At 46.2% G+C, this 18825-nt stretch overlaps 1 protein-coding gene across 1 annotated transcript in view; it reads left to right on the plus strand.

The window, feature by feature from the left end:
* The first annotated feature begins 18572 nt into the window (after window positions 1-18572).
* NSF (N-ethylmaleimide sensitive factor, vesicle fusing ATPase) overlaps window positions 18573-18825 on the plus strand; it is a 153436-nt gene continuing 153183 nt past the window's right edge. The window contains exon 1 of the mRNA XM_066363119.1: window positions 18573-18661. Within this exon, the coding sequence (XP_066219216.1) occupies window positions 18650-18661 (12 nt within the window). The 5' untranslated portion in view covers window positions 18573-18649. The remainder of the gene's footprint in view (window positions 18662-18825) is intronic.

An 18825-nucleotide genomic window follows, 5' to 3' on the forward strand; every position in this document is an offset into this window, starting at 1 on the left:
ACCACAGTGACTTCTAACAGCAAAAATGCTCAATATTTTACTTTTCAGTAGAGTGCAGGATAGATTCTATTAAAAGAAGGCAATAGTAAAGACAGACTAGCTTTGCAGAAATTTACAGTCTTTTAACAGATCATCTTATTTGTAGTGTGAGTTTCATATTCTAATTAAAGACTTAAAACAAGTGCTGTGTCCATGCCTCTAACCTAGCTCCTGGAAGGCTACAAAGATTCTTCAAAAACAAACAAACATCCTTGTTACAAATACAAGGATTTTCCTAACCAAAGTAAAGCTTTACTTCTGGGCAGACCAGAGATGAGAGGCAACAAGGACAACCAATCTTCCATTCATCCTGTCCCCAGTGATCTCAAAGGGGGGGGTCACCCAGTTCCAGAGGTCCTACCTTTGAAAGCAAAGACTTCCTACAGTAGTTTAATATCATGGATGATGTCTAAGCACAGGCCATTGTATTCTACGACTAGAGGAAAGGAGCACAGCACTTATCCTGCACATAAAGGAGGTGTAGGTAAACTGCTACAGCCAAAGAATGATGCATGCTTTAATTATGCATAGAAGGTCCGTATAGAAGGTATATGAAAGTCCATGGCATTGCAGCACTCAAAATCTTGTTGGGTGACAAAACTAGAGTTTACTTGTCTTTGTTTCTTTTTCTCTCTCTCTCTTTAATTTATTGATTTCAGAGAGAGTGTAAGAGGGAGAGAAAGAGAGAAACGTCTATTTGTTGTTTCACTTATTTATGCATCCACGGGTTGATTCTTGTATGTGCCGTTACCCGGGATGGAACTCACAACCTTGGAGTATGGTATGGGGACGATATTCTAACCAACTGAGCGACCCTGCCAGGGCCCGATGATCTCAGCTTCTGACAAAAGAAAGACACATCTCACAGATAAGAAAACCCAAAAAGGATGATGCCGTGAGTAGGAAGGTACTTTCCACTGAAAAGTCCTGTGCTTGATCCCCCCTCCCAAACACACAGAGTACACGCCTCCTAGGTTCTCCCTCCTCCTTTTCTTTTTTCTCTTCCCAGCTCATCTTCGAGAAGCGCCCAGGCCCCGCCGCGCGGAAAGATACTCTTTGGAGGAAGACGACGCCTCTTTGGCACGTTCACGCCACAAGCACTAACCATCCGCAGGGGGAGAGCTCCAGGGCACGAGGTGCGCGCCGCTTCCTCAGGGAAGCCCTCCGAGTGCCCTTTCTGCCCGGCTACTGAGCCGCGCCCTCTCAAGCTGACGGCCATCGGGAAAGCGAAGGGCCCAGCGACGGACACTCCTGGCCTCTCTCGGATCTCCGCAGCTCCCGCCCTATAAAAGGAGGGAAAGGGGACAGGGAGCCCACGCCCCTTCCGCAGGTCACCAGCTGCTCTGTAGCTAGCTCCTCTTCCGCAGACGGTGCGGAAATACCACGAGGCCTGGAGTACTACGGCGGTCCCTTCTCCCCAGCACGTACTCGGTGGTCTTCACTGATCCCTGCCACCCTCAGCGAAGCCTTCAAGATTTCTGCTCCACTCTGCTGGTCGTGGGTGGGTGACTGGAGCGGGGGCGGGAACAGCAGTGAGCTCGAAGTTTCGTGAATGACGACATCTCTGGCCAATGCAAAGGACAGTCGAGTCTGGGGGAAGGAGGCCCACCCCTTGTGACCTAAGCGACTGCACACAGCTCTGGAAATGCTGGGTTCATCTTCTAGTGACAGCTCATCGGTCCCTGTGAGACACGCCCACCTGCCCCGCCCAATGCTGTATGCGACCAATCAGAAAAGTAAAAGGATTTCCGGTTTGTTCTGCCAATCAATTCGGAAAGATCCCCAAAATTGCTTTTAACCTTTCTAGGAGCATTCAGACAAACCTGGTGGGAACATGTGGGCGGGGCCAAGTTCCCGTTGCGATTTAAGGAACTTTGATGTGGTGCAGCTAAAAGTAGAAACTAGTTTGGGACAAAGTTCTGTGTAGGAAACACCTAGACACTGACACGGAAGTTAGGCATAAGGAAGGCTTCGTATTCAATCTGAAGCTAGACTGCAGCCCTGCCTTTATAAGGATTTCAACAGTTGGAGAAAGTACTAGCCACCTGCACCTTCGTTCAAATGTCGCAAAACCAGTCCTCACTCCCTGAGATATATACTTAATAACTCAACCCCTTAAACGCCACTTTGGTTAGCTAAAAAACTTACAAACTCCTGTAAATGGTACATGTAAATGGAAAACAGACCACAAGAAGTGGGGGTGGGGTGTATGGCAGGCCTTACAAACTCAAGCCCAAAAGTAACCACACAGGATGGTGTGAACATAAAAATTCTTAACTAAAAACAAATCATGGTGGTCAGTTGTGTCCTAGGCCTGGGGCTTCCTTGACTGAAGTCAATCTTTACCTTAATTGAGCCTATTATCTTTACACATCTAGGGTTATAAACCTTTGCAATGTCAGAGTAATTTTGTTTTCCAGACTCTCCCCTGCTCCAAAGCACCAGACCACAGTTGCTGTCTCTCATGAATCAGCAAAAAGGGCAAAAGACAACACAAATCCCCATGGATTCAATAACACATTCATTGGTTGATTCTTGTATGTGTCCTGACCAGGAACTGAACCCACTAGCTTGGTTTATCGTGACAATTCTCTAACCAACTGAACTACCCAGCCAGAGCATTGCAGACATTTCCTTCATCCTTAATCCCCTAATCTCCTGCAGTCTATTATTCAAAAAAGAAAAGTTTCCTGAGAAATAACACCCCTTTCTAAATGTGTGTCATATGTAGAGACAAACAATACAAGCAACGGAGATATAGTGGGTAAAAATAAACTATTTCATCTGTCAGATTTAAAAAAGGAAACCACACCCGATAATGACAATTGCACTGTGATACACATTATAATATAAGATGATTCATGTGTAGAACCAAGAAATAACTATGCCTGCAGATGTCAGAGAATATGACATTTTGGCCTTAAGAAAATCTAAGCCTTTATTCAGATAAGAATTTTCACTTATTTCTAATAAGAATTTTTAAAGTTGTATTGTAGAGCTACTGGAGAATAACTGTGAAAGGAAATGGGTGGTATCAGAATGGGGGAGGGGACCTGTCAGACAGCAATTCAGACCTACCAGATCTCTGCAAGCCCACTCAGGGCTCTGGAACACACATCGCCTACCAGACACAGGAGTCTGCATAGGGAGAAAATGTTGAGGTCCTTATACCACCCACCTTGGCCAGCCATTAGCTAGGAAGCGCCTTCAAAATAGCATGCTCATGGCTAACACCACCTCTTAGGCACTGGCCAGAGGCCATCCCAAGAAGAATATGAATTTAGATTGAAACCTGAGACTAACCCAGAAAAGCTAAGAGCTGGAAGCTATCAACTCAACTGTTCACCCCAGATCTGGGAAGGAAGTCCTTTCTTGAAGGAAAGTCTGTGGAATGTGCCTGCATATCTGCTACAGCTCCTAAGTGAAAAGAAGTGGTTCAGTCAACCTAATACAAAACCCACCAATTGTTGCAGTTATACCTTCTCAGAGATGAGGGTGGGAAATAAAATAAAACCATATATATAAAGCACTGCACAACATGTCAGGCATAGAGCACATGCTCAAACACTTTTAGATTGTCTTCTTGTAAATACAGAGACATTCAATTTGGAAGAAAATCTCCTTGAGTTGCGGCTTTTCCTTTAAAAACAACTTGTTCACATTAGATCTGCATGTGAGGAGAGAGCTACTAATTCAAGCACAATGAATTCAAGGCACATAAACGGCCTAGAAAGCTCAAACTTAATCTGGCAGGTTTTCCCTGCAGTAATAATTTGTTGCACCACAAATAATATCTTTGTGTTCCACACAAAGATTTAAATTAGAAATAAACTTGGAAAAAAATTGTATAAGCCTTGTTTTTAGCTACAAAACTTCTGTTGGGATGTAGTTAATATACTTAGATTACTTAATTCCCCAGAGTTGGTTTCCTACATGGTCATCCTTGTGCTGTCCCACACCTTCTGCAGTCACAGGTCAGAAACATGTCATGTTAAATGGCATCTCTAGTCAATGCTCATGCCTTGATAAATGGGCCTTGGCATAGGTCTCTGTTTCTGACAACTGGTGGGATAGCATCCCTGGGTCCTCAGGCCACTGAGAGGTGAGCTCCTCTTGGCTTTTGACCAGTCTGATCTCTGAACCCCACCTCGATGAACACTGGACTCATGATAGCTCTCGACAGAATACACCAATCTTAGTTAACAGATTGTCTGTCTAGCTTTTCCACTATCAGGCTGTCCAGAAAATCTGTCATAAAGAAGTATAAAATTAGGAAGACATTTGATAAGCTTGGGTCTGGATTACAGACACTTGCTGTAAACTTAAATTGGTTGGGTTGTTTTGGCACAGGTGACACCCTTCCACTCAGTTGTCAGGCAATATAATTTCTAAGTTAATACAAATGCTTTCCTAATAATGTTATAAAAACACTAAGAAAATATCATTCAACAAATCCCACTGAAGGAATTACAAAATTTTATGCTCAGAATGGAAAATTATATATAAATAAGGAAGGCATAGGTTTAGAGGAGGAATAAAGACCCTAGAAATTGACAAATACTCTTAATAAATCAAAGAGATTACTGAACATCACAATACATTCAGTTTACTTTACATTATATAAAAAACACCATATTTGCCTGTCTATGCAGTGGCATGGTGGGCAGAGCGTTGGCCTGGGATGCTGAGGATCCAGATTTGAACCCCCTAGGTTGCCTGCTTGAGCACAGGCTCATCCGGCTTAAGCTCAGGTTTACCAGCTTGAGTGTGGGGGTCACTGGCTTGAGCTTGGGATCATAGACATGACCCAGTGGTTGCTGGCTTGAGCCCAAAGGTCACTGGCTTAGAGCCCAAGGTTACTGGCTTGAGTCCAAGGTCACCGGCTTGAGCAGTGTCACTCACTCTGCTGGAGCCCCCTGGTCAAAGCACATATGAGAAAGCAATCAATGAACAATTAAGGTGATACAACAATGAATTGATGTTTCTCATCTCTCTCTCTTCTGTCTGTCTGTCTCTCTCTCTCTCTCTCACACGCTAAAAAGAAAAGTTTGTGTGAAATTTTAAAATATAATATATAAGCCCTGGCTGGTTGGCTCAGTGGTAGAGCGTTGGCCTGGCATGCAGGAGTCCCGGGTTCGATTCCCGGCCAGGGCACACAGGAGAAGCGCCCATCTGCTTCTCCACCCCTCCCCCTCTCCTTCCTCTCTGTCTCTCTCTTCCCCTCCCACAGCCAAGGCTCCATTGGAGCAAAGATGGCCCGGGCGCTGAGGATGGCTCCATGGCCTCTGCCTCAGGCACTAGAGTGGCTCTGGTTGCAACAGAGCGACGCCCTGGATGGGCAGAGCATCGCCCCCTGGTGGGCGTGCTGGGTGGATCCCGGTCGGGTGCATGCAGGAGTCTGTCTGACTGCCTCCCCATTTCCAACTTCAGAAAAATAAAAATAAAAATAAATTATATATATATGTCAAATATATATATGTGTATATATATATATTTTTTAATTTTTAGAGAGGAGAGAGAGAGGGCGAGAGAGAGACAGAGAGAGAGAGAGGAGAGAGAGACAGAGAAGGGGGAGGAGCTGGAAGCATCAACTCCCATATGTGCCTTGACCAGGCAAGCCCAGGGTTTCAAACCGGCGACCTCAGCATTTCCAGGTCGACACTTTATCCACTGCGCCACCACAGGTCAGCTGTATATATATTTTTTGTTTGTTTCCTATTTTGGTTTCTGTGTAAATATTTATTTATTTATTTATTTATTTTGTGACAGAGACAGACAGAGAGAGGGACAGACAGACACAAAGAGAGAGAGATGAGAAGCATCAACTCTTTCTTGGGCACTTTAGTTGTTCATTGATTGGTTTCTCATATATGCCTTGACAGGGGGGCTATAGCAGACCGACTGACCCCTTGCTCAAGCCAGTGACCTTGGGCTCAAGCTAGTGAGCCTTGCTCAAACCAGATGAGCCCGTCCTCAACCCTGAGACCTCGGGGTTTCGAACCTGGGTCCTCCGCGTCCCAGTCTGAAGCTCTATCCACTGAGCCACCACATGGCCAGGCTCAAATATATTTTTAATAGGAAAAATGCAAGAAAAGGATTAGAAAGAATTGAAGAGAGGGTTTATGGCATTGACTAGTAGAGCATAGCATCTGTCATTTGCATTGCAAACAACAGATTGAAACGATGTCTGTTTCCCCTTAGAAAATCCAAAGGGCAAGAAATGAGCTATTTCGCTATTTGGATGGCTGAGCAAAGGAGTGGTAGGTGCAGCCATTAAACTCTGAGAATTAACGGGACCAAATAATGGATGAGTACTTCCTGTGACAGAGATCAACTGCACACAGGTTGTCTTGGGTCTTTTCCAAAAAGACCACCTGGGAGGACAAAGCAAAATCATCAGGGATAAACCGAAGGTAGTGCTTTCCTCTGACAAGCTGGAGAAGGATCAACTTTCAGTCAGAAGTGAGGTGCATTTGCCCCTATCAAAGAAACTGTAAAGGAGAAAAAAAAGGAACTGTAAAGGAGATATCCTAGGACATGGCAAGAGGACAAGAGGATCTCAGAAGAAAGCATGAATGGGAAATGCTGTGACAATTGCTCATCTGCTGTTGTGAGTCTCTATTTAACAGGAATGGTCCAATGCTTTCTGGCTCCACAGTTTTTCTACCATCTGCCCGAGTCCATTGTGAACCTGCCTGGCCTCAGCCACCGGCATTACATCTGGTGTAACCGGCAGGATTTGGATTAGATTGGAATGGAGCTGCAATCACCCTTGAAGGGTGGGATAGAGGAATGGCTGTTCCTTGTGGCTGTCCTTTTGGGGGCTGTGGGCTGAGTGTTTTTTTACAGCCCTGCAAGCAGAAATTAAAAGTTCTGTGTGAGAGGCTTCCCAAGTTCTAGAACTCCGGGATGAGCTGCAGACTGAGCGAGCGCCAACAATGGCAAGAACTACAACAGTTACTGGAGAAGGAGGCCAACCACTCTCAAGAGCTGCAGTGTGAGATGCATGCTGAATGCCAATGGTGCCTGGAAATGGAATGGTCTCTGGAGACGGCATTATGGTTTTGTTAGCAGTTTGCCCTGGAAGCTGAACATTGCAGCAACAGTTGCTGGAGAAACAACTGAGGGTTCAAGAGCTTGAGTTCTGCCTGACCAGGTGGTGGCACAGTGGATAGAGCATCGGACTGGGATGCAGAAAGATCCAGGTTTGAGACCCCGAGGTCGCCAGCTTGAACACGGGCTCATCTGGTTTGAGCAAAGCTCACCAGTTTGGACCCAAGGTCACTGGCTCGAGCAAGGGGTCACTCGGCGTGCTGTAGCCCCACAGTCATGGCACATATGAGAAAGCAATCAATGAACAACTAAGGTGTCGCAACGAAAAACTAATGATTGATGCTTCTCATCTCTCTTCGTTCCTGTCTATCTGTCCCTATCTATCCCTCTCTCTGAGTCTCTCTTTGTCTCTGAAAAAAAAAAAAGAGCTTGAGTTCCAGCTTCAGGCCAAGAGCCCGCAACTGCGGGAGCACTGACGATGAAGCTGCATCTGTGCTGGCAGAGTGGCTCTGAGTTGGTGGTTGTAGTCATTTTCAACTCTTCTGAAGAGGAGAAAGTTTGGGATGAAATTGCCATCAGACTCAGCCTGGCTGGTGTTTTCCCAGAAGGTAAAAACCCAGCAACCAAGAGCGCCTCGGGGACAGGCACAACCCCCTCCACAGGTAGTGGAGCACTCTGTGGTCCAGCCCTGCACCCAGGCAGAGCTGATGGAGTTGGGTGTGAAATTCAGGCAGAAACCCACCGAGCCCCGTCATCCTGTTTGCTGTGGTTGTGGGACATAGGGGTGGTTGGCATCATGCTCTCTAGAACAGAAATGGAGAAATTGGCTATCATTACCATGCACTCCTCCCTGAGGCAGCAACTTTAGAACTGCCATGGTGGCCCTGGCCGTTTGGCTCAGTGGTAGAGCGTCGGCCTGGCGTGCAGGAGTCCCGGGTTCGATTCCCAGCCAGGGCACACAGGAGAAGCGCCCATCTGCTTCTCCACCCCTCCCCCTCTCCTTCCTCTCTGTCTTTCTCTTCCCCTCCCGCAGCCAAGGCTCCATTGGAGCAAAGATGGCCCGGGCGCTGGGGATGGCTCCTTGGCCTCTGCCCCAGGCACTAGAGTGGCTCTGGTCGCGGCAGAGCGACGCCTGGAGGGGCAGAGCATCGCCCCCTGGTGGGCGTGCCGGGTGGATCCTGGTCGGGTGCATGCGGGAGTCTGTCTGACTGTCTCTCCCCGTTTCTAGCTTCGGAAAAATACAAAAAAAAAAAAAAAAAAAGAACTGCCATGACAATTTGGGAAACCATACCCTATTAGAATGGGTGATGGCTGCCATTCATACAGTCAGGCAGAATTCTGGAGACTTGCCAGGGGCAGTGAGTCAGTGATAGTGCTATAGTGAGCTGGCCTAGGCCCTTCGGGAACTAGGTTTGAAGAATGCTGCTTTCAACCCAAGATCCCGTGGGCCAGATGAGGAAGTGTTTATGGCAGGGATGAGGGACCTTATTCTCTGTAGTACCCTCATCAGCCCTTTTTGGGTCACTAGTGGCTATCTTGGGCCCCTATATGGGGAAGCTCATCAATGTAGTTACACAGGTAGTAGCAGATTTGGGGGAGCTGGAGGCAGCATGGAATCATAGGGCTGTGCGGGCTGCTGCCCATGCAGCTCCCTCCCCTCCCCCCACCGACTAACAAGAGAAATGAGCCTGTGACGTCTACCTGAACATAAATGTGGGAAGATTTGATTGCAGCCAGGGAAGATAGAAAGAATTTAGGTGGCAGGTCTAATAAAGTCCTATTAGAGCTTTGGCAGTAGTTTAAGCCACAACAGAGGTTCTAGCCACTAAAAAAGAGGGGAAAGGAAGTAGCCCCCAGCAGCTGCCAAGGAAATGGCTGGTATTCAGGTTGCATAGTTGCAGGATTACTTGTTGGAGACAGGATCCTGAGGGAGAGGAGGATCCCCAAGACCCGTTATCCCAGTTTGAATAAGGGAAAGGCCGAGGGACCCATCTAACAGGGATGGGCAGGGGCCAGAGACCCCATGTGGAATTGCCAATCCACTTATTCCCTACTAATGTGCAGCAGGTGTTGGCCTTAAAGGTAATAGGTGCTTCTTTGCAGCAGCAGCAGCAGCAGCAGCAAAGAGAACTGTCAAGGCAGCACAGGCCGTGAGTGTGTTGGACTCCGCCAAGCCCTATAAGCTTGCTGAGGGATTTGGGTGGGGCTTATGGCAATGAACAGAGCACTATGGAAAGGTGCTGAGATCCATTAATAAAGAGCTATTATTGCTAGTTGCCTGTAATGGACCTTTACCTTGGTGATTTGCACAGATACCTGGACTGTCTACTGTGGACTGATCATTGAGCAGTACAATGGACTCTTGGATTGTGACCAGAGGGGGGTACCAGCTCCCTTGCTGGATGGACACACTGCTTATAGACAGTACTATACGAGACCTTGTAGGGCAGGCCGTGGCACCTGTGGAGGCCCTCCTGCACTGGGAAGCTATTCGCATCCAGTTGCAGAGATGCACCAAGGACACTTTGTGGTTTCAATGGACATAGCCCTGGACTATACAGGCCCTCCCACTTACTGTGGGGTAGGAGGCTAGAGATGGGCCTCTAGTTAACTCCTTGGGCAGTGTGCCCAGGTAGACTTTGTAAAGGGCACTTTTGTAATTATTGTAATTATTATATAACTTGTACTGTTGCTATAGTTTCTGCTTGTTTAAGTAATGTACCTCACTACTTGCACAGGGACCATCGTGGAAGATACCCATCGTGTAGATTGTGAAGCACGGAATGTTGGGAAAACAGCTTTGTTAGGCTTGCTCTCTGTTTTACCGGCTGCAAGCACTTTGCTTGATCAGTGCATGAGCACGTGGCAATGCTATTGTGTATGGTCTATAAGGCTATGGTTGCTTGCGCTCAGGGCAGATTGCGGATTGTGGATTGCCTGCCTGCCACTGTGAGGGACTATTTTGCTGTTTGTTTGCCATGAGAAGAGGTTTTCCCCTGCCTGTTCGCTCCTCCACTGTTGCGAGTCTATTAAATAGGAATGGCCCAATGCTTTCTGACTCCACAGTTTTTCTACCATCTGCCCGAGTCCAATGTGAACCTGCTTGGCCTCAGCCAGCGGCATTATAGTACAGCAAGCACACAGTCAGCAGTGAACATGATGCCAGTTGTGTTTTCTCCTCACAGCCCTTATTCTTCTATGTTTCAATCTCATCAAAACTGGGGCTGGTCCGGGTTCGATTCCCGGCCAGGGCACACAGGAGAAGCACCCATTTGCTTCTCCACCCCTCCGCCGCGCTTTCCTCTCTGTCTCTCTCTTCCCCTCCCGCAGCCAAGGCTCCATTGGAGCAAAGATGGCCCGGGCGCTGGGGATGGCTCTGTGGCCTCTGCCTCAGGCGCTAGAGTGGCTCTGGTCGCAACATGGCGATGCCCAGGATGGGCAGAGCATCGCCCCCTGGTGGGCAGAGCGTCGCCCCTGGTGGGCGTGCCGGGTGGATCCCGGTCGGGCGCATGCGGGAGTCTGTCTGACTGTCTCTCCCTGTTTCCAGCTTCAGAAAAATGAAAAAGAAAAAAAACAACAACAAAAAACAAACAAAAAAACAAACAAAAAAACAAAACAAAACTGGGGCTGGAGTTACTAGTTTGTTACCTGGAATGTTGTAAAGAAAGACAGTTGACAAGTGAAATTCCACTTACGCAGGAAAATAAAAGACTCTCCATTTGCGCCATCAAACACAGCTCATTAATAAAGTGAATTTTATTGAAGGTGTGATGCTCACGAAGAGCTGAGAACACCTGCCTCGACTTCCCACAGCCTTCTGCCTGCCCATCACTACCATCTGCTGTGCTGCACTGTGATGTGAGCATGAGCATGCGTGTGGGCATGTGTCAGCATGTGCTGAGAGGCTCCTCTTATGGAGGAGGCAGTTTCTTGCTGCTGGGCAGGGCCCCAAGGGAAGCTGAGGCCCATTTAGACTTCCTGGGGGCAGTGGGGAGCACTGGGCACATCTCCACATGGGAATCACTTGCCCTAGTTTACACCCACCCTTCCTTGTGGTCGAGGTGGCCAAAGGCAGCTCTCTTCTTGTTAGTGCTCAGGTGCCACAGGATCACACCAGTGACTGTGTCTCAAATCTTGTTGGAACTCGGCTCTCCCAGGGGACTACTTCTAGGCATATCCACAGATGTAGGAACCACATGAGAGAGCTGGATGCCAGGCAAGAGGTCAGACAGAGGAGGAGACCCATGGGCAGCCACCATGCCAACTCGGGACTGTGTCACAGAGCCCAGAAGCCAGGATACCAGAGTGGAGGGTGCTGAGAGTTCCCCAAGTTGATTGTTCCTTTACAAAATGGTTTATTTACTGGAGAAGGAGGAAATTCGCCCCTTTCAGGGAAAAGGGCTCACACGAGCTCTTCTGAGAAAGCTTCTATCTGCTCTATGGATCTTGTAGGTTGGCTTGAAAAGTGTGTGAGTGGCTTTTCACAGGAACAGATATGTTTTAGCTCAATGTTCGCCCTTTTCTCCCAGCAGCCACACTTGTTCGGTGGCTGTGAAACTAGATTTACAACCACCTGCAAACAGAAAGGGCTTGTGTGGTGTGGCTCATGTGGCTGCGCAGTCCTTGAATGAGGACAGCCTGTGCAGTGCAGGGTCAGGGGCAGGCGGGCCCACAGGAGGCAGCAAGCGTGTACACCTGCAGGGTAGGACAGCATGGGCACCATAAGGCCACTGTGAGTCTAAGGACAGACAGTGACATTTAAAAGAGAGAGGTGAAGTTCCTGCCCTTGTAACACAAGCAACAGTACCTGGGAGCGTATTATGCAGATATTTGGGGCTGGAGCATATGAATAGATTTCTTGTCGTTAAAAAGTTAAATTGGCCCTGGCCAGATGGCTTGGTTGGTTAGAGCATCGTCCTAAAGCACAGAGGTTGCTGGTTCAATCCCTGGTCAGGGCACATACAGGAACAGCTTGATGTTCCTGTCTTTCTTCTGCCCTCTCCCTTCCTCTCTCTAAAATCAATAAAATAAATATTAAAAAAAAAAAAAAGTTAAATTGGCCTGACCAGGTAGTGGTGCAGTGGATAGAGCGTCGGACTGGGATGCAGAGGACCAAGGTTCAAGACCCTGAGGTTGCCAGCTTGAGTGCGGGCTCATCTGGTTTGAGCACAGCTCACCAGCTTGAACCCAAGGTCGCTGGCTTGAACAAGGCATCAGTCGCTTTTTTGAACCCCCACCCCCGGTCAAGGCACATATGAGAAAGCAATCAATGAACAACTAAGGTGCTGCAACGAAGAATTGATGCTTCTCATCTCTCTCCCTTCCTGTCTGTCCCTCTCTCCGTCTTTCTCTGTCTCTTTCACAAAAAGTTAAATTAACATTTATTTCACTCTAATGAAGTGTTATTCAAAATAATTAAATGGCTGACTAAATAAACCATTTATAGCCCATATGCATAATTTAATTAACCCTATATCACATATTGACCACACATGCCTGCAATGCTGAGCATGCCCACTAGATGACAACAGAAAGCACAAGCTTGCATGCCCTGACATGCAAAATTTTTCACTCATTTTTTTAACTCATGGAAATGAAAGAGTAATACAAAATTTCAAATTCAATTGCAATGCAATAACATGTTCTGTATTGACATTCTGTACTAACAGCAATTTATGTTTGGTGCCTGGTGGTATTATTACTACAACATTACAACAAAGTAAAGCATTCTTATCCCTTCATTTTCTATTAATGTGTCTTAAAAATGCAAAAAATAATAATTATAATAATAATAACCACCAGTGGAACAGGTAAATGTCCTTCTCAGGAGTTGTAGCCCTGTGATTAATGACACTCCAGCCCTATGAATTTACAATTTGTTCTTGTTCTGTGAGAAATTTATTGAAGCATATCTTTATAAGCAATATTGGGGCATTTATATTTTTCTTCCTAGTTGATCTCTTCAGAATCTGACAACTCTTTTTTTTTTACAGAGACAGAGAGAGAGTCAGAGAGAGGAATAGACAGGGATAGACAGACAGGAACAGAGAGATAAGAAGCATCAATCATTAGTTTTTTGTTGCATGTTGCAACACCTTAGTTGTTCATTGATTGCTTTCTCATACATATGCCTTGCCCGCCGGCCTTCAGCAGACCGAGTAACCCTTTGCTCGAGCCAGCGACCTTGGGCTCAAGCTGGTGAGCTTTTGCTCAAACCGGATGAGCCTGCACTCAAGCTGGAGACCTCAGGGTCTCGAACCTGGGTCTTCCGCATCCCAGTTCGAAGCTCTATCCACTATCACCGCCTGGTCAGGCGAATCTGACAACTCTTAACGAATACTAATATAACTTAAATATTTTTGTAATAATAATTTTTTCTTTGCATAAATCCAATAAGAATGTCTTCTCTTAAAACATAGAACAAGTTTCCAATTGTGCTTTTATTAACCAAGACTTTGACTGGAATGTCATGTCTGGAAAAGACATGCCTGAACTCTAAATGTCACCAGATAGCTTTAAGGAATTAAGACGGACTAGAAAGCCAATAAGAACCAATGAAGAAATGGCTTGGTACCTTCCTTGCTTATTCACGCTTCATGGCATTTCCAGGTAAGGAACAAAGGTTGCTTTCCTACGGGATGACAAGGAATGGAACTCAGGACATTTTGGAGAACCTCAAGAGCTTGAGGCATTCACCCAAACCTTTAAATACTGCAGGCCAAGCCTGATGGCAACTGTGCGGCTTGTTCTTTGCCCAGAAGTACTAATTAAGGCTCAATCTAATATTCCTTATGGAATTCCAGCAAAGCAGATTTTTAAAAGCCTATATGATCAATTGCTATCCTTATTGTGTTTATGCAAATAATCAGGCCAAATTGAAACTGGACTTAATATACAGTAGATAGATTGATCTTACTTTGGCTCTTTAATAAAAATGAGGGTAATTTTAGGGGGGAAATCATATTTCAACAGAATCTACAACACTCAGCTATGAATATCAGAAGCTAGACTAAATACTGAATTTTCCTAGTTTTCCTGGATGTTTTGGCTACAACACTCTGAACTAATGGTTTGTTTGTTTTTCATCTTTTGACTTAGAATTAGAGAACTAAAATTTTTTCCTTCCATTGGACTATTCATCTTAATTCTTGTCTTTCTGACTTTTGTCCCAGTAATACTAAGATTTGCACCACAGTTGCCTCCACCAGGTTACAAGCCCTGCTAGTATTCAGAGAACACTGCCTCTAGATCTCTTCAGTACCTCCTTCCATGCTCCAGTCTCATTATCCCTCTGACAAAGAGCAAAGATCTCTTGGCTCTGAAGGAAAACATCACCCTCTTCAACAGGAAGCAGCTACAGAAGAGACTTGTGCCACTTTTCCCTGAAAGAATTAAGAGCCAGGGTTGAGGGGAGATATAATAGGAAATTAGACTTGAACAGAACAAGGACCATAGATCAGGTACCGAAGCTCACCAGCCTTAGATGCCTAGCAATAGGCAAGGCTGGGCAGACAAGTGCCTCGCCCCCAAGGTAACCCTTCCTCCACTAGCATATTGCAAGTCATGTGGGTTAGACCCCCTTATCAGGGGAGTGAACTAGGGGGCCAGAGACTAGTGCTTAAACATTAACCCCTAGGAATCACATCTAGGCCTCAGCTGTGCTCCAGGCCCAGAAAAGCAGCAAAATAATTACTTCCATATAAAACTAATCTTACAGAAATAAGATAGTTAAAACTAACAGTGGGGAATGTAAGGGGATAGACAATAGACATATTTCATAGACGAAAGACATATTTCTGATACATTATTCTGCATATCAGAATTGCCTGAGTGTTATTTCTTTCAGGCATAGGGATGCCTGCTGGACTGCTTTCCTAGCCCGGATATCAGGCCTTGAAACCAGACCAAATGCAGGAATCCACAGCTCTAACCACACAGATGGTACCCCAGAAGACTTAACACATAGATTGTGAGGTGGACGAGCAATGTCCGGGTAGAATGTGGGGTCAATACTGGACATGGCCCTTCCCCTTCCCAAGATGCCAGATAGCTCTCTAGCCAGCAACCATGAGGAAAGAGAAACAGAACCTGGTCCTGGCGAAGTTTCTAGAGTGTACTGAGGGGAAGGTCAGACTTTCCCATACACAAGCCAGTATTTTCTGCTGTTCTTAGCATTCCTTTCTCTTCCCTATTCCAGTGTATCAGTAGGAGTGGGGGAGCAGCGTAGTTGCTGTTCTTGCTGGCCTAACCAACACCACTGGACTTTCCCCATAAAGTAATAAGCAGCTATATATCCTTAGCATCTGGTCCTCCCGGTGTTTTTTTTGTTTTGACTATCCAGGTACAGGGTTGACACCCCTGGCTTGGAGCTGTTGCACTGCAAGCTCACACTAAAGGATGGTCTGGTTTCCACAGCAACATTCACTCCCTCCCATGAAGAATTGTATAATTTCTCCTGCCCACTCAGACTTTTCAGAATGAATTGATTTTCGTGGTTATAGGTGTTTGTCCTTGATCTTCCAAAGAGAAAAGACATATTCATCCAAAAAACAAACAAAAAACAAAAAACACCTGACTACAGATAGAATGCTGTACTCCATCAGCTGGTCTTTCTTTCTTTTAAAATTCCATATCCTTTCTCAGTTTTGCTCTGTTCTCTATCCTTAGCCATCATTTTGGGAACTAGGTTTCTCTGACCAAAAACAAACAGATGGCAACTCTATCTTCCTAAAACTGGCTATGATGGGACTGTGAAATGAAGTTTTCGGCAAGGCTCCCTGGAAGCGTGGGTGTAGGCCAGGGGGGGCTAACCTGTAGGTTATATAATTGGAGGGGCAAAAGTAAGGACTGCCATCCACATATAGCTCCTCATAGAGAGGTCACAGTCACTGAAATTTTGCCATTAGAGATTTTTTCCTTAGGTTAGGTATTGCTCTGCCAGGCAGTATTCCTTAAATTGCTTATACTCCTGTGAAGAGTAATCTCTTAGGTTACTAATATTGAAAAGAACTTAGAAAAGAGAGGAGGTGGTGCCAAGGGAAGGGTGTAATAACAGCACTGAGGGCCACCTTTGTCTGCTTCACAGTGACACCTTCTGCAAAAGGGGCAGTGCAGGTCCTTGCCTGGGTTCTGTGCTCGCTCCTGGGCCAGGGTACCTTGTCTGACAATGCTTCCAGGATTGCATGAATTGGGGGAGCTGTGACCAGAAAAGAGGGGACAGCAAAAATATTTGCTGTTTATCAACTCTCACTGCAAGGACTGCTCAGGAGGTGATGCCAAATCAGCTCCACTCTAATATGACCTTGAATGTCAGAGCACTGCACAGATGGGTAGACATGTGACAACCTGGAGCAATTTTTCAAAATCTTCCCCTCCAGCTGGATGCTAAGCACTTTAAGGATCAGAGCTCATGTCTGCCTACAATTTCTTTGGTAGACCCTTCACGAATATGCATATCATTCTATTGCATTTGTACAACTTGTGAGAGGAACAAAAGTCCCCTTACAGTGGGTAGATGTGCTTATTATAAACTGACACACTGCAACCTCTCCAGCAAACCTATCTTCCCTAGGTGATAAGCATTTCTCCTGGTTGGAGAGATTAAAGATATTTTCTTGTAATATAGTTTACCTATTAAACTCTTATCCACCTTTGATTTAGTTAACATCTGATTTGCCCAACAAAGCATTCTGGTTCTCAGGTACAGGGTGAGTTTATGAAACTGGCCTGAATTTTTCTTCAATTCCTAGCCTATCTTCAGGTCACTTATTGATTTTATTAGTTCTTAATTTTAAATTGTGAAGCATGCTCAGCTATTCTAATTCTTTTGTTCCTCTCCTTGTGTTGGAAAAAAAAAAACCTGTTTTCTAACTTACTATGAGAAATGAAATACAACAAATCTTATTTTTTTTTATTGTCTTCTGTAAGTATGAAAAGAAATGTCAGATAGTGGGGGGCAATAAAGAATTAGAGCAGTGGTCCCCAACCTTTTTTGGGCCACAGACCGGTTTAATGTCAGAAAATATTTTCACGGACTAGCCTTTAGGGTGGGACGGATAAATATATCACATGACCGAGTCTCAGATGGATGTAACAGAGGGAATCTGGTCATTTTTAAAAAATAAAACACCGGTGCCTGACCAGGCGGTGGCGCAGTGGATAGAGCGTCGGACTGGGATGCGGAAGGACCCAGGTTCGAGACCCCGAAGTCGCCAGCTTGAGCACAGGCTCATCTGGCTTGAGCAAAAAGTTCACCAGCTTGGACCCAAGGTCGCTGGCTCCAGCAAGGAGTTACTCGGTCTGCTGAAGGCCCCTGGTCAAGGCACATATGAGAAAGCAATCAATGAACAACTAAGGTGTCGCAATGAAAAACTGATGATTGATGCTTCTCATCTCTCTCCATTCCTGTCTGTCTGTCCCTGTCTATCACTCTCTCTCTATCCCTGAAAAAAATTAAAATAAAACATTGTTCAGACTTAAATATAAATAAAATGGAAATAATGTAAGTTATTTATTCTTTCTCTGCGGACCGGTACCAAATGGCCCATGGACTGGTACCGGTCCGTGGCCCGGGGGTTGGGACCACTGAATTAGAGAACCTATTCCGCAGGATCAATCTTCTTGTAGGGTCCCGTTAACATTATCTATTCTGATGATGGTGATGACAGCGATGATGAATTCTGAGATTCCAGCGAGAAAAGAAACTGCAGAAAGGAAACAATGAGGTTAAAAGGAAAAAAAAGGTGGAATTTGGGGTGTATTACATTCAAATTCTACCACATATATTGTCCAAAATGAAACAACACTGGGGAATGACAAAGGCTGTAAAAGACACAAATAATTTTTCTAAGTAAGAATATAAAATATTTAATAAAATAATATAAATATTGAAATAGGTAATTAATCATAATTCACTTTTAGATTAGAAGAAAATATTAACTTTAGCTTTCCAGGCTACACATTAAACATAAATGCCAACTTCCAGGAGCTGGGAAAACAAGTCAGGCTAAGAAAAAACCTGAACTCAGCAGGACTTGAGTTCAAAACCAACCCTCATTACTGCTCTTTCTTGGGGGTAGGCCAGTACTCGTGCTGGGTGCTTTCCTGTACATTTTCACATTTCAGTGGGTCTGGAAGCATCAAGATACAAGCCACTAAAAGGCAAAGAGCAGCTGGCAAAGGAATAGGCAGGGGCTCGGTGACCCAAAGGCCTTGTTACCAAGTCCGGCGCAAAAGGCCAGCTGTGATGAGATTCGAAAAAGCAGCCCTGGAGAGAAGCGCTGACAGACACGAAAGCTTTAAATATACAGTCACTGCAGCGGCAGTCCCTCTCAGCGGCCTCACGTTCAAAATGGCGTCAACGCCCCACCCTCCCCTGGCGGCGGTCGAGCCCGCACGCCTATGGGCAGGGGAGCCGGGGGGGATGCGGCCGGGCGCGTGCGCGGCCTCAAGTTGGTTGCGCGCCTGCGCGAGGGCGGGAGGCGGGAGCAGACGCTCGGCGGGGGCGGGCTGTGCTAAACGCGGAGCTGCCGCGGCGGAGCCGGACGTGTCCGCGAACATGGCGGGCCGGGTGAGTGCCGGCCCGGGAGTCGCAGCTCCGGCGGGGGCGCCGGGCTTACGGGCACTCCGCGGTTGGTCGGCCCCCATGGAGGGCGAATGGGTCTGAGCAAATGGGGCGTTAGAGGGGGCAGCAGGCCAGAGAAAGGCTTGGGGGTGAGAAGGGGGAGCGGTGCA

The sequence above is a fragment of the Saccopteryx leptura genome, chromosome 2, assembly GCF_036850995.1.
Source record: "Saccopteryx leptura isolate mSacLep1 chromosome 2, mSacLep1_pri_phased_curated, whole genome shotgun sequence".
Classification (NCBI taxonomy): domain Eukaryota; kingdom Metazoa; phylum Chordata; class Mammalia; order Chiroptera; family Emballonuridae; genus Saccopteryx; species Saccopteryx leptura.